The following is a 16,815-nucleotide window of genomic DNA, read 5'->3' on the forward strand; positions in this document are numbered from 1 at the left end:
GCCCATATATCAGGTTCGTGCTCTAGTCTCAAATACCTTTCATTTGAGCCAAATATTGTCATTATTGATTTATATATCCATTTGGCGGTGCATGTCCGTCCGGGAGGGTTTGAGATGGGGCATCCCCCCGTTTATTTGACCCAAGAATGTTATACCAATTTCGAGGTTTTAGGGTACCACGAAGTGGCACACAAAATGTCGCATAAATCGGAGCACCCATCTCCGAGTTCTAGCGTTTTTATAAATTTAGGTTAGGGGGAGGGTCCGCCAAAATTTATTTTTACCAAACCTTATTTTTTCGAGACGCTTTTTAATTTGAGCCCGAGAACATAATTCTAGCCCTTTCCATCGGCGATGGGCAAATATGTAATATTTCGTACTTGTTGGTACTTTTTAGTACCTAACCGTACGAATATCACCAAATCCAGCATTTTCCCGTGCCTATGACCCAAGACGAACAAAAGTTCATGATACTAGCTGTTAGCCATTTGGACTGGGCGATGATCAGTCAGTCAGTCACTCAGTTAGTCAGTCATTCTTTCAGTCAGCCAGTTAGTCAGCAATCAGTCAGTCACACAATTCTTTTATATATATCTAGAATATCAGCTTATAGGCCGATTTTGACCATGCTTGTAGTAGTTGTTGAGACTCTTAACCTATGTCATAATGCAAAATTTCATAGAAATCGGATAATAGTTGCCACTCTCTAATTGAAGTCGTTTTTGCATTTTTTAAAAGCATTTGCAATATAAAGACTGACCCTTTAGGTTGCCGATTAGGTCGTGAAGGGCTGTTTTAGAGGAGTTTCCCTAAGGTTAGGTTATGTTATGTAAGGCCAAGTTAGATCATGTTAGGTTAGGTTGAAAAGAGGATGAGGATGTTAATCCGCCTCATGACACTATGGACAAGCATATCCCAGCATTGAATAACTATGAGCGACACACGGGCTGGAACATTATTTTTCGATCTGTGTGAAGTTCATGCATAACAGACAGCTAAGTCGGATGAAAATGGGAGCTATATCGGGTTATTGCCCGATTTGGACGGTACTTGGGACAGTCGTTCGAAGTCGTAACAAAAATTTTTTAGCCAAATGGGATGAAACTGGAGGCTTCTTCCGATTTGACTTTTTGAGCCCCTGAAGAAGATCAGTTTATGTGGGAGCTATATCCAAATCTCAACCCATATGACCCTTTGGCAATCCCCAACGACCTACAAAAATATTATTTATCTAAGCAAAATTTAAGGCAGCTAGCTTTACGCATTCGACCGCTATCCCGATTTCGACAGACAGACGGACTGACGTACATGGCAAGATCGACTCGGGATGTCGAGACGATCGAGAATCTATATACTTAATGGGATCCTAGATCAATATTTCGAGGTGTTACAAACTGAATGACTAGATTAGTATGCCTCCATCCTATGGTTTTGGGCATAAAAAGTGCTTCCAGCAAAATCGTCTATACTTTATACTGTACTAGCCTCTTAATTCCATTTGTAACACCTCGAAAGATCGTCCTGAGACCTTGATTGCGTCCGTCTTTCCGTTCCAACGTTTGTCTGACAGCCCATTCGTTTGTTCGTCCCTCCGCTTTTCCGACCCTCTGTCTGACCGTTCCTTTTTTTGTCGGCTCCTCAGTCTCCCCGCTCTCCGCTCTTCGGTTTTTCCGTTCCCACGTCTCTCTGCCCGACCTTCTCTCAAAATTACGATTTTGTTTGAACGAACGAGACTTTTGAAATTTTGCACAGATCCTTCTGTATGTCGTTGGAAGTGAGAAATGAGTCATATTGGTTTAGGTTTGGATATGGCTATAAACTGCTCCTTATAGCTATAAACTGCCTGTTCCAACAATAGATACAGCTTCCTATTCCTCGATTAAGCTTCTGAGCCTGTATTTGTCACAATTTTGTCTGAATTGGCTGAAATTGGTACGTGAAGTACGTGTGAATTGCTGGGCCACTAGGAAACTCAATTTTTCTCTATTTTGTATGTGAAGTGAGTACAGGAAACTGAATTGGAAGAGTCACATTCAGGAGCGTAGTGAGAAGGCTCACAGATGTTGGGCACTATGTAGTCAGGCCGTAGGATCGAAATGGGGCCTGAATTAGAGGAAAGTCCACTGTAGTTTGGTGGTCTGCTATGGAGAAAGCTACATAAAGACCATACGAAGCGATGAAGACAACGCCCACTAGGGCACTGGCCACTACACACACAAACACATGCATTGAGAAAAGAACGGCTAGCAGACATGGTTTCGAGAGTGGTAGTGTAGTACTTATGTCATAGGCCTATATGAAATAAGTAATAAACTACCACGCTCGACATACTGTCTGTTAGCCGTTCTGGGTACTTTTATCATAGAGGCGATTTTGCAATGAATTCGATGAGATTTCTACCAAAAATCGAAACGCATCATACTATGGTTGGTGTTGTGGTATCTTCTGCCTTTACATTTCCATTGCAAAATACTTCGATCATAAAAAGCTCGTCTTGAAAGAGAAATTAAGACCATTCGACACCCGTACCGAGTTAGGTCCAGATCGGACCCTATTTTTGTGTAGCTGCTTTGGGTTAGTACATATACCCGAGGTGGTAGGTATACAAAGTTCGGCCCGGCCAAACATAGCATGTTTTTATTTGTTTTTTTTTTTTATCGCCACACAGAACAACAAACTTTTCTTCATTTACAAAATTTTGTCAACATTTCATTTCTTTGGAAAATTTTTAAAAACGTTCTTTCGGTGGAAAGTTTTTTCAAGATTTGACAACAAGATTTTCGGAAAAAAACTAAAATACAAAATTAAGCGGTCTAGCTGATTGAACTGCTGTCATTTCTATTTTTTGCCAAATGTAAAACCACACAAGGAAAACTAGGCACACAACAATGTATCAACCAAAAGTATTTAATGGGCCTTTGCTGACCATGAAAATGCTCATGCTTAAGCTTATAAACCGCAAATCCATATGGGCAAACATACCTGGGGGTGGGTATATCGTTATCTCTTCTTTACTCTGGTCAATTTTTGCAGCACAGCTATTACCTCCTTAAGGCTTCATAAAGACCGGAGGTGGTTTTTTGGTGGGCTTGTAAACCGGGGGCATGCGAGAATCCCAAAAAAAGATGTAGTAGATGGAGAGAAAGAAACCCAAACTGCTGAGACCACCCAAATAGATGGCAATCGTTAGATAGCGCATAAATTTCTCAGAAAAAGTAGGCTCTGGAAAAAGCACATCGTCGCCATGCAAAGTACGACGTGGTGGTGAATAGTTTCGACTTGAGGCACTGGGCGAGGGTCGAGAATCCTGGGCACCAGCATCAGAGTTTTTAGAGTCGGAGGCCGAGGGTGGTGTTATGATGTTGACAACCTTTTTAAGGGATTCACTGGTTGTGGGCATCTTTTTTTGTTTCTTTGAAAATATTTAAAATTTACAAAATAATGTCAAAAAAAAATCTAAACTTTTGAAACTGTTTTGAGTTAATTTTTTTTTGAATTTAGCTAAGCTATTTTGTTTTTTTGTCTTTTTAGTATTTTTGCTTTTTTTTTTAAGAGGCACCAAAATTGTCGTTACTTCTTGATCAAAAATTCAACTACTGGCCCATGATTGACAGTTGCGCTCATATTCGTTTCCTTTGGCCTATCACACATACCATTAAGCCAGCAAAAAGACAAGTGCGAAAAAAGGAAACGGGAACTTTGTTGTGACTGTGACTTAATCAAATGGAAATGAAAGCCGATTAATTTGTTTTTAAAACTGCCAACGCATCATGTTTGCCTTTTTTCTCCTCTCACCCCAAATGCTTTATGACAACGCAGAGAGCACCCACAATACGGACGACTCAACTGGCATGAGGCTTTTGAGGATGATATTGGTGAGGGTGTTGCTGGGTGTTGGTGAGGCATTTTTAAGGCTAATGTGGCAAGGATGAAGGCGAGGGCCACACAGTGTTGCGAATTTATGTTGGGAAGAAATTTCATTTTCATAGGAAATTTCGTTAAAATTTTATCTTTCCCATAGAAAAAATTTCAAAACATTTCTTGTCCAAAATAAATTTTTTCGAAATTTCATATCCAAGGATATTTTTTTCAAAATTTCATTTCATTTAGGAAATTTTCGCAAAATTTCATATCCTAAACAAATTATTTTCAAAATTTCATATCCAAGGAGTATTTTTTCAAAATTTCATTTAGGAAATTTTCGCAAAATTCTACTTTTATTAAAAATTAGGTCAAAATTTTTTTCTATGGGAAAGATGTCAAAATTTCGAATCCGGAAATTTTTTTCAAAATTTCGCATCCAAAAGAAATTTTTCCAATTTTTTTTTTTTTTTGTAAATTTTGCCTTACATTGAGAATAGGCAGCAAATGAGGTCGGCGATCAGGACATCGCAATACCACACATGTGGCCTTAACGGATAACCTCCTCGTTGACGAGGAGAATATAGCGTAGACGTTCCGCACTTTCCGGCCCTTCAAGGCGGCCGGATCTGACGGAATAATCCCGGCACTGCTGCAGGAGTCCCTTGGAGTCATCCTGCCATGGCTTGAGTAGATTTTCAGGGCGAGCCTGGCATGGTCCTATATACCGAGGGCATGGAGAGAAGTCGTGGTGGTCTTTATATCCAAGACGGGAAAAATAAACCACAGGTATGACGAAGGATTATAGGCCTATTAGTCTGTCATTGTTTTTGCTGAAAACACAGGAAAGACTGATTGACCTGAAGGTAAGAGGTGGACTGACTCCGGAAAACTTCAGTGGGGCACAACTCGCATACCTCAAAGGCAGGTACGTGGAGACGGCCCTTCAAGAGGTGGAGACGTCGCTCCGACAGAAGGATTATACTTTGGCGGCCTTCATGGATATTGAGGGCGCCTTGAATATCCAATAGGGGCGATAATCACCGCACTGGACCGCATGGGGATTCACCCTTTAATCTCCCAATGGACAAATAAAATGCTTTATGGCAGGATTATTTATGCGAACCTGGGAGATAGTGGGGTCAGAAGGCGGGTGACCAGAGCAACGCCCCAAGGAGGGGTGTTCTCACCGATTCTATGGAACCTCGTGATTAATGAAATCCTCATGGATTCCGATGGGGACGGCATGAAGATTATCGGACGACGAGTCCGAGGCAAGTTTATGTCGACCAACAGCAAGATCATGAAAGAGTCACAGAGGAGGTTGTCGCGATGGGCTATCAGAAATGGGTTGAGGACTAACACAGGGAAGACGGAGGTGGTGCTCTTTATGCGTAGATATAAGATACCGGAGTTCAGACTCCCGTCCTTAGACGGAGTCACCCTGCGGCTGTCGAAGGAGGCGAAGTACCTAGGCATAATCCTCGATTCGAAACTGTCCTGAAAGAGGAACACCGAGGAAAGAAGCCGTAAGGCACTGTGCGCTTTTTACTCCTGCAGGAAAATGTTCGGTAGGAAGTGTGGGGTGACTCCTAGGATGATTTATCGGATGTATACGCCCTTCGTGAGACCAATACTGGCCTATGGGGTACTGGTATGATGGAATGCAGTAGGGAAGAGAACGCGTGCGAGGAAGTTCGAAAAGGTCCAGAGACTGGCCTGCGTCGGGATCACAGGGACACTGAGATCCGCACCGCAGGCAGCCCTGAAGGCGATGCTGTAAATGCAGCCCATTGGGGCCTATTTTAAAAACTGCGCCGCCAGGGTCGCGCCTAGGTTGAGAGAGCTCGGCATGCTGAAGGAGGATGGTTGCGGCCACAGTTCGATTCTGGGTGTTATTGATACGGAGGGAGAACTGAGGAGGATCTCCGACTAGTGCCGACAGGAGTGAGGGCATTCGCGATTCGTTTTCCGCAGGCAGGCCTGAAGGCGATGCTGTAAATGCAGCCCATTGGGGCCTATTTTTGGAACTGCGCCGCCAGGGTCGCGCCTAGGCTGAGAGAGCTCGACATGTTGAAGGTGGATGGTTGGGGCCACAGTTCGATTCTGGGTGTTATTGATACGGAGGGAGAACTGAGGAGGATATCCGACTAGTGCCGACTGGAGTGAGGGCATTCGCGATTCGTTTTCCTGAGAGGGACGAATGGAGGGCGAATGGTATACTTGAGGAGGATGAGAGCTCGATCTACACAGATGGTACCAAGATGGAGTCAGGGACTCGATTGGGGGTCTACTCTGATGCAGACAATATCAGTTTGTCTTTGAGACTGCCGGACGAATGTACGATCTTTCAGGTAGAGGTCTGTGCCATTGCAGTGGTCGCTAGAGAAATTCTGGTAAGGGGCTTAGCGCCCTCGAAACTCAGAATTTATGTGGACAGAATGGCGGCGATCGAGGATGGTGAGGTCGAGATGCGTGGCGGATTATTTGGAATCCCTGGATAGGCTCCGGGTCCACGATGTGACGCTGACATGGGTTCCTGGGCATGGGGGGATTCCAGGAAACGAGAGGGCGGACGAGTGCGCCAGAAGAGGTTCGTCTAGGCCGGGCAGACCATTTAACGATCTTGCCTACATGCCATTTGTCGAGTTACAGTGGATGGCATGGCCAGGGCGGCGTCGGTGGCGAGGTGGGACTCGGTAGATAGTTGGCGGACTGCGAAAGCGCTATGGTCATCGACCGGAGGAGGACGAGAGAGTTGCTGGGGGTCATAACCGGATACCGTGCCATGGGCCGCATGATGGCGCGCATGGTCATACCGCACAATGACTTCTGTAGGAGTTTCCTCGATTAGGATGAGAAGGAGACTATTGAGCACTAACTGTGTTCCTGTCCGGGTCTTCAGAGACGTAGGCTCGCCTTTCTGGGGAGCCGTTTCTTCTGTGATCTGAGTGAACTTGCGAACGTACCTCTGGTATGTCCCTTGAGGTTTGTTGAGGGAACAGCATGGTTCCGATGGGGGGTGCCACAAGCTCCGGCGTAGGTAGATCCGAGCTGGGGGCGGTGGCGAGATGGGACTCGGTGAATGGTTGCCGGACTGCGAAAATGTTATGGCCGATCATCGATCGGAGGAAGACGAGGGAGTTACTGGCGTTCAATAGGAGGTCGATGAGTATCTTGACGGGGGTCATAACTGGACACTGTGCCATAGGCCGCATGGCGCCGCGCATTGGGATACCGCACAATGACTTCTGTAGGAGTTGCCTCGATAAGGATGAGGGTCTGCAGAGACGTAGGCTCGCCTTTCTTCTGTGATCTGAGTGAACTTGCGAACGTACCTCTGGCATGTCCCCTGAGGTTTGTTGAGGGAACAGCATGGTTCCGACGGGGGGTGCCACAAGCTTCGGCGAAGGTAGATCCGAGCTGGCGTTGAGACGGGCGGTTCTCCACCCCCCGAGCTCAGGCTCTCCACTCCTCCTGTCTTTTTTTTTTTTTGGTAGTCCCCCACACAACTAGCCCTGAAAAACATATCAGCATCGTGGTCTTCTCTCAAATACCACCAAATTAAACCCCATATTGTCATTAGTTTATAGGATGAGGCATTTTGTGGGTTCGGTCGGCCACGCTTTGACTTGGCACTGACCATATACATCAGATTCGTATTCTATATAAAAATACCTATTTTTGAGCCCCACATTGCTAAGGTCGGTAAATTTGTCTTCTTTGGGGGTGCATTGGGGGAGAGGCGGCCCTTTGGACACTTTTTACCGAATTTTGATGGCAGATTTATGCTCTACTCCCAAAGACCTTCCATTTGAGCCCCATATTGCTATGATAGGTAAGTTTTGTTTGGGGGTTGTTTTGACAAACACATGGTTCCACCTTTGATAAACACTTGGTTCCACCTTTGGATATCAGATTTGTATTCTACTCCCAAATACCTTTTATTTGAACACCATATTACCATGGTCAGTTTATAACTCCTGTTTAGGGGGTGTTTTGTGGAAGGGGTGGACTTCAAGAGTTTTGGTCCCGAAAGTGGATATCAATTTAGTGCTCTACTCCCAAATACCTTTTATATGAGCCAAATACGAGGTGGGGCAGCCCACCCCCCAAACACTTGACACCTTATTTAAATATCAGATTCGTTTTCCGCTCTCAAACACCTTTCATTTGAGTCCCATATTGTCGAGATTGGTCTATAAATATATTTGGTAGGTTTTCGGCTGGAGCGTCCCCCCTAGGTAACCCATCCGAATCAAGTTTTTGATTTAAGTTTACTACAAGATAGCACAAAGAGCAAAATTTCGCTTAAATCGCACCACCTGTCTCAGAAATCTACTGTTTCTGAAAATTAGGATAAGGGAAAGGGTCCGCCCCGTTTCAGATACCAAAAAAGGTTTCGAGGTGATATTTTTCTATGACTTGTTCGGCATGACAAGTACGGTCCATATCGGTCAATATCTTCATATAGCTCCTATATATTTGAAAAATAATTCAAAGAACTTGAAAAATGAGATCCATAGTGGAGGGTATATAAGATTCAGCTCTGCGAACTGAAGATTCAGCCCTGCCGAACCGAAGTTTTGTCAACATTTCCCTTCCACGGGAAATTTTATCAAAATTTCCCTTCTATGGGAAATTTTGTCAAGAATTCATTTCTTTAGGATTTTTTTTTTTTGATTTCTATGGGAAATTTTGTCCTCATTTCATTTCTAGCGGAAATTTTCTTCCTAATGGAAATTTTGTCAATATTTTTTCTATGGGAAATTTTATGAAGTTTTTTTCTAAATATTTATTTCTATGAAAATTTTTGTCAAAATATCATTTTTTCGGGAAATTTTGTCAACATTTCAGTTTTATGGGAAATGTTGCCAAAATTTTACTCATATATGATACTTGGTCGAAATTTCCTTCCAACGGGAAATTTTATCAAATTTTCTTTCCTATGAGAAAAAAGAAATTCTTCCCTATGGGAAAAATTAAAGTTCATTGCTACGAAAATATTATCAGAATTTCTTTTAAGAGATTTTGTCAAAGTTTGATTCCTATGGGAATTTTTGTTCCAATGCCATTGCTACAGTAAATTTTTGTCAAAGTGCCATTCCAAGGGAAAATTTTGTCAAAATGCCGTTCCTAGGGGAATTTTTGACAAAATTTTACTTGTAGGGTAAACTTCTTCGAATTTTTAATTGTATGAAAAATTTTGTCGAAATTTCAATAATAGGAAATCTTTTCAAAATTTCGTTCCTGTGGAAAATTTTGTTAAAATTCCAATTTTGTAAAAATTTTATTTCTATGGGAAATTTTGCAAAATTTTTTTTTACGGCAAGTTTTTGTCAAAATTTCATTTTTATTGAAAAAATTTTCAAAGCTTAATTTCTATGGGAAATTATTTCAAAATTTCCTTTCTATGGGAAATTTTCGCAAAATTTCTTTTCTATGGAAAATTTATTCAAAATTTAATCTAATCAAATCTTTAAAAACTTTGTCAACATTTCATTGTTTAGCAAATTTTGTCCAAATATCATTCCTAGGGGAAATTGTGTCAAAACTGTACCTGTAGGGAATAATTGGAAACTTTTTCAAAATTTCACCAAAAGGAAATTTTGTCAAAATTTAATTTCAATGGGAAATTTTACTAAAATTTTATTTCTATGGCTAATTTTGTCAAAATTTAATTTTTACTAGAAAGCTTGTCAAAGCTTCATTTGTATGGGAAATTTTCAAAATGCCCTTTCTATGGGAAATTTTGTCAAAATTTCCTTTCTATGGGAAATTTTGTAAAATTTTTCTTTCTATGGGAAATTTTATCGAAATTTCATTTCTATAGAAAGTTTGTCAAGATTTCATTTCTTAAGGAAACTTTTTCAATGTTTGATTTCTATGGGAAATTTTGTCCTCATTTCATTTCTATAGGAATTTTTTTTCGTAAGAAAATTTTGTTTAAATTTTTTCTGAGGTAAATTTTATGAATTTTTTTTCTACGAAAAATTTTGTAAAAATTTCCTTTCTATAGGAAATATTTTCGTAACTTTATTTTTGTGAAAAATTATGTCAAAAGTATCATTTCTTTGGGAAATTTTTCCAAATTTTCTTTCTTTCCTGTCAAAATTTCTTTTCATGTGAATTTTTTTTTCATATATTCAACTTTTGTAATTCGCCCCACTGTGCCCCCCACACTCTGTGGCCAGTCAAGGCTTATATGTGTGATGCGGTTTATTGTCACGCGCTTTTGGAGAGACCGTTTTGCCACTGTTGGCGGTGTGGTTTATTTGGTTTAATGGGTGGTGGCCTGGTGGAAAAGTCCATAATCCAATCTGGAATGTTTGTTATATAAGCCGTTTCGCTTCGATTCATTTGTCACTGCTTGTTATAGTTGTAGTTGTTATCGATGATGGCACATCCGTACAACAAAAAAACAACAAATTGGCTTTAAATTGCATTGTCGTAACAATTGGCAAAAAGAAACGGTCAATTAATCTATCGGGCAGCTTGAATATATGGGACACATGTACTGTAGGGCGTTCCTACCTTAGTAGAAATTCAAATGTAGAACGAAAAACTCACGCAAGAGTTCAACTCGATTTAGTTCATTTAGTAGTAGCAGTGGGGGGGGGGGGATATAAATAAAAATGTATTGGCATGGCAATTATGTTTCGTTTACAATGTAAACAATGTACCATTTGAATGTTTAGTTTATATCTGTAGCATAGTTTTTATATGGCTATTTTAAATAACCATATTACGAAGAAATATTCTCTTAAAAAAAATTTCAATAAATTTTTTCCTAAAGGTAAAATTTAAGCCGATTATTGGCTTAGGTGTACGTCCATAGTGGCATGGGGAGGACCAATATCTTCACCCTCTTTTGAACCTAACCTAAGGCAAAATTTCTCGAATAAGAGAAATTTTATGTTTTTCTTACTGACAAAATATGAGTTAATTTTTTTTAAATGATGTTAAAGAAGGCGTTAATCTCCTTCTTACACTCCAAGACTGTTCAGAACTTTACAGTTTCGATAGTCATTGCCCTGATGGCCAGTTTACTGTCTGCAAATATATTCACACTCGATACCTTTGCGACAACACAATCGCCCGGATCTCCGCCTGAAGGACTGGGAAATAGATCTCAGGCAGTGGGAAATAGATCTCAGTCCCTGGGTTCTCAATGTAAACCGCGGAGCCACTCTGTCCTCTAGCTATGATCCATCCGTGTAGCCATTAACAATACATTATTGTCTCTGGAAAAAAACGGTGTAAAAGTGGTCGCGTATGCAGATGACGTGGCAATTGCGGTTAGGGGAAAGTTTCTCAGCACTCTAAGAGATATACTTCAGGAAGCTCTAAGCGCAACAGCAAAGTGGGCTACCGAAAGTGGCCTTGGTATAAATCCGTGCAAGACAGAAGTAGTTCTTTTCAGCTGGAGATACAAGTTGCCTACAGTGAAACCTGTCTCCTTGGGAGGAGAAAATGTTCAATTTATATAAAGCGCAAGATACCTGGGTATTTTGCTGGACAGGAAATTGAAATTCAACTTCAACATTTTGGAAAGGGCAAGAAAGGCAACACTTGGCCAAAAACACCTGCAAGAGAGCCATTGGCAACAGTTGGGGGTTTAGACCGCATGTCACGCAAATGCAAATGCAATTTTTCTGCCCAAGAACATTCCACTAAGAAACTGGGGCAAACTTCTCGCAGATCAATGAGTGCAGTCCAATTTAAGTTTTAAGTTCAATGATAAGGGGCCACCTTTTTATAGCCGAGTCCGAACGGCTTGCCGCATTCCGACACCTCATTGGAGATAGGTTTTACATGCCAGCATTAGGTGGGGAAAACCACAGTTAAAAATTTTTTCTGAAGTTCTTGCCTGGATTTGAACCCGAACCTCTGCGCTACGGTGGTCTCCGTCCCGCGCGTCATGCATTGGGTATATAATGCAGTTGTCAGACCTTTAATGCTATATGGTGTTGTGGTCTGGTGGACAGCGCTTCAAAAGTCCAACTACTGTTTAATACTCAACCGGATCCAAAGGATGGCTTGTTTGTGAATCACAGCCGCACTGAGGACGACACCATCTGATGCACTGAATTAAATGCTACATCTAATGCATCTGGACATTGTGGATAGACAAATTGCAGCGACCACTGCCGTGAGGCTAAGGAGCTATCTCTTTGGTCATGTGGCGGCCACGGAAAATGTGTTAAAGCAATGTTCCAGGCAGTGTGGATTACACCCTGCCTGAGCCGCCTTTTGATAAAAACGTACTGTACCACTATTTCTGATAGAACCGATTGGAACTACGATATCCCTAGTAATAAAAGTTATATAGACTTCTATATGGATGGTTCCGAACTAGACGACCAGTTGGGCTTTGGTGTGTACTCTAAAGATCTAGAACTGGTCATATCGAAAAGTTTACCCGACCACTGCAGTGTGTATCAAGCAAAGATCCTTGCAATTAAGGAAGTGGTGGAATGGCTAAGATATAATGTCATTACGACGATTGGCATAAATATCTTCTCAGACAGCCATTAAATCCCTGGAGAACGTATATCTGAACACAAAAACTGCCCTCGACTGTCGCAGATCTCTCAACGAGATGGCTGAACAGTTTAAAATTCACCTGTTCTGGGTACCGGGCCACAGAGATATCCCAGGGAATTGTAAAGCGGATGAGCTTGCGAGACTAGGAACTACCCTACACATTCCAGGGATACTGGAATCTGTGGGTATGCCTCTAGCGACATGTAGGCTAAGTTTTCAGGACCCGGCCCGAAGGACAATGAATGATAGATGGCCACAAAGTTTTGAGCATTCCAAAACTATGTGGCCTAATCTAGACTTGACGAGGTCTACCTTGCTATCATTGGCTAGAACAGACGTCTCAGGCATTATGTCCATCATAAGAGATCACTGTCTAATCGGAAAACATGTTGACAGACTGAACGTTGCCAGCAACGACTCTTGCAGAAGCTTACAGAAGGACATCTAAGAAGAAAAGACTATAGAACACCTTCCGTGTGTGTGTCCCGCACTAGCAGTCAGAAGGAGTTCCACTTTAGGTTCTTATTCATTTGAGAACCTGCCTGATTTAGAGGAAGTTATTGGACTTTTTTAAAGCGATCTGGATGGTTTAGCTGTAGGAACTGGAAGGCATCTTTCTTCTTCTGTTCCTGTGGTATCACAAAGGACAAAAACGTCTAAGTGAGTCCGATGGCAGACTGTCACTTAAACCTAACCTAACCTATGCTCAACCCATGAAAATTCAACTTAAGAACAGGGGAAAACTTCTCACATATCAATGAGTGCAGTCCGATTCAAGTTTAAGCTCAATGATAAGGGGCTTCCTTTTAACTGCCGAGACCGAATGGCGTGCCGCTGTGCTACACCTCTTTGGAGAGAAGTTTTATATGGCATAGTACCTCACAAATGTTGCTAGCATTAGGAGGGGAAAACCACCGCTGAAAATTTTTTCTGATAGTCTCGCCAGGATTCGAACCCAGGCGTTCAGCGTCAAGGGCGGTCATGCTAACCTCTGCTCTACGGTGGCCTCTAATGCTCAACTGCTTACCGTTAACTCCGACTCCGCAGCCCTTCTTATGGTTCAAAGAAGCTCCAGTCTCGACTTCACATAGTTCGTCGCTAGAGCCTTTAGCAACGAATGCCTGTCCACACACTAAACTCCCGCATTGACATTATCTCCAATGCCTTCTGGACCACCGAAACGCTGTACACGTCCAAAAGCCTATATGATTCCATAAAACACAGAAAGTCAGAGCTGGTGTTGTCCACTAAAAGGAGGAAATATGGCAAATTCAAGGGACCGATCCTGGAAGGAGTGAGCTGCCACTCTGTCGGGAGGCTAAAAACCTGGGCATAATTTTTGCCCATAAATATAACTAAAGAATGTACATTAAGGAGAGAGTTAAACGGAGGCTGAGGGAGCTCTAATCATGGCACAACTCAATGGCCAGGATTTCGGAACTTAGACCAAGGGCGGTCCTGTGGATGAAAACTTCTTTGGTTTGACTTATCCTCACTTATTGGCGCTTGGTGTAGCACCTGGCCCTGGAGAGGGTGAGTCTACGCGGTATAAGGGAGAAGGAAAGCGTACTAAGGCAGTGCTGATATCGGGGGCGAGTAGGAGTGCCTCGAGAGCAGCACTTAACGCGACACCAGAACTTTGCACTTTTATGTAGAGGTCGTGGCGTGGAGATCTACCTTTTAACTGAGGGAGCCAGGGACATGGCGTTCTTCCGATTTCGGACATTCCTTTGTTTAGCGAAAGGCCGCTGGTGTGGAACGATTACGTGGCTTTGGGGAGGCGAATGACTGTGTGCCGGGCGGATCTTTCTCGAGGGCGACTTGGAGTTTGTCTTTCCGGAGAGAGTTTTTTAGGATAACATTTTAATGAAATTTAACGATACAATTTTGATAAAATTTTCCCTAAAGCCAAATTTTTAAGAAAATTTTCCTAAAAAACGAATTTTTATGAAAATATTCCTTAAAACCAAATTTGTGTGAAATTTTGTCGAAAGCAACACTTCTGTAAAATTTTCCTCAAAGAACAAATTTCTATGAAATATTGCTTTAGGACAAATTTTTTTTGTAAAATTTTGCCTAAAGACAAAATTTTTATGAAATTTTGCCTAAAGACAAAATTTTTATGAAATTTTGGCTAAAGAAAAAAATTTTTATGAAATTTTGACTAAAGACAAAAATGTTATGAAATCTCTAAAGACAAAATTCCTTTAAAATTTTCTCTAAAGACAAAATTCCTTTAAAATTTTCTCTAAAGACAAAATCCCTTTAAAATTTTCTCTAAAGACAAAATTTCTATGAAATTTTTTCTAAAGACAAAATTTCTATGAAACTTTCACTAAGGAGCAAATTTCTATGAAATTTTCACTAAGGAGCAAATTTCTATGAAATTTTTCCTAAAGACAAAATTTCTATGAATTTTTTGCTAAAGACAAAATTTCTATGAAATTTTTCCTAAAGACAAAATTTCTATGAAATTTTTCCTAAAGACAAAATTTCTATGAAATTTTTCCTTAAGACAAAATTTCTATCAAATTTTCCTAAAGACAAAATTTCTATGAAATTTTTCCTAAAGACAAAATTTCTATGAAATTTTCTCTAAAGACAAAATTTCTATGAAACTTTTCCTAAAGACAAAGTTTCCATGAAATTTTCTCTAAAGACAAAATTTCCATGCAATTTTCTCTAAAGACAAAATTTCTATGAAATTTTCTCTAAAGACAAAATTTCTATGTAATTTTCTCTAAAGACAAAATTTCTATGAAATTTTCTCTAAAGACAAAATTGCCATGAAATTTTCTCTAAAGACAAAATTTCTATGAAATTTTCTCTAAAGACAAAATTTCTATGAAATTTTCTCTAAAGACAAAATTTCTATGAAATTTTCTCTAAAGACAAAATTTCTATGAAATTTTCTCTAAAGACAAAATTTCTATGAAATTTTCTCTAATGACAAAATTTCTATGAAATTTTTCTTAACGACAAAATTTCTATGAAATTTCCACTAAGGAGCAAATTTCTATGAAATTTTTTTTAAAGATAAAATTTCTATGAAATTTTTCCTAAAGAAAAAATTTCCATGAAATTTTTCATAAAGATAAAATTTCTATGAAATTTTTCCTAAAGACAAAATTTCTATGAAATTTTTCCTAAAGTCAAAATTTCTATGAAATTTTTCCCTAAAGACAAAATTTCTATGAATTTTTGCCTAAATACAAAATTTAAGGTTTTTGAAGGTTTCAAATTTCCAAACAGATTGCACAGAGTTTCATAATTTGGTTGAGTATCAAACTGTTCCACAAAATGTCTGATATATTTTCACTTCCTAATCAGCCCGACTTGGTATCACTTGCCTGTTTTTAATCCCAAAATAAAGTGAGCAAAGCCATAGATATTCAGTAATTAAATCTAATTATGTATTTGTTTATTTTTGTGATTTGATTTTGCTTAGGCTTTAAGGTTTTAAGGTTTTTTTTTCGTAATTTTTTCAAAGACTACAACAGCACAACAACAGACTGGACTACACAAAATCGCCACATCAAAAAGTAATTCAATCAAAGTTTCAATTAAACGGAGGTGGCGCTATGTCATCATTATCCATCAACTAAGTTTTTCATTGTACGGGGCTTTTCTTCTCTGTTAAAATTTTGGAATTTCTTTTCGGTCATTTTGAGTAGGGTAGTGTTTTAAGGTGCAGACTTATTTTTCCTTTATCCCACATGATGTGCATGTTTGATTTCCGGTATGGGCGGCATACTTGAATCCCAGATGAAGATGAAGTACATGGCCAATGTCATGCCGAGACCACTGATACCTCCCAAATACAGCATTACCGATATGATGCGAAAGGTTTTCGATTCGAAAAAATCCTCATTCTTGGGCACTTGAATCTCTTCGTCTTTTTTCTCTTCTTGTTTTTCCGGTTCAGGCATTTTGTCCTTTCACTCCTCGTCGTAATATTAGAAAGTTTTTATTTTTTTCTCTTAATTTTAGGCAGAAAAGGTACTAGAACACTTGGTTTGGTTGCTGGGTTGGTTTAAGTAACACTTGGTCTTCTGCCTTCTTCTGAGATATTGAAAGAATGGATTGCACTGTCTTAGCTGTCAGGGGGAAAATATTTCTTGGGTGGCTCTTTGTTTTCTTGACTGTTGTTCCACTAATAAACTGTTGTCGTAGACTATTTGAAAGAATGTTTGCTATATGTTTTCTTTTATTCTTATTTGCGGTTTTGTTTTGTTCCATTTCCACACTGTGTTTCCACACTCTTTGAATTTCCATTATTGTGGTTTTTACTCTCTAATTGAGCAGCCAATGTTTTGGTTGTTTGGTCTAAGTAGAATTTTGTCTTTCTTTTTCCAATTCTCTGAAATGGCTTCGCTACCTGTCGTTAATTGGGCATTGTGGTTAACA

The 16,815-nt window shown here is 40.1% G+C and overlaps 3 protein-coding genes across 3 annotated transcripts in view; 1 reads left to right on the top strand and 2 right to left on the bottom strand.

Moving 5' to 3' along the window:
• Positions 1-3,592, bottom strand: part of LOC106089659 (uncharacterized) — a 75,539-nt gene extending 71,947 nt beyond the window's left edge. The window contains exon 1 of the mRNA XM_013255585.2: positions 2,983-3,592. Coding sequence (XP_013111039.1) covers positions 3,050-3,400 — 351 coding nt within the window. The 5' untranslated portion in view covers positions 3,401-3,592 and the 3' untranslated portion in view covers positions 2,983-3,049. The remainder of the gene's footprint in view (positions 1-2,982) is intronic.
• Positions 1-16,815, top strand: part of LOC106089657 (putative transporter svop-1) — a 197,297-nt gene that overhangs the window by 154,843 nt on the left and 25,639 nt on the right. The window lies entirely within an intron of this gene.
• Positions 15,800-16,590, bottom strand: LOC106089662 (uncharacterized). Its single transcript, XM_013255587.2, has one exon. The coding sequence runs from the start codon at positions 16,335-16,337 to the stop codon at positions 16,116-16,118; it is 222 nt and encodes a 73-aa protein (XP_013111041.1). The 5' UTR covers positions 16,338-16,590; the 3' UTR covers positions 15,800-16,115.

This window comes from Stomoxys calcitrans, chromosome 4 (assembly GCF_963082655.1).
Source record: "Stomoxys calcitrans chromosome 4, idStoCalc2.1, whole genome shotgun sequence".
NCBI classification, from domain to species: Eukaryota; Metazoa; Arthropoda; class Insecta; order Diptera; family Muscidae; genus Stomoxys; species Stomoxys calcitrans.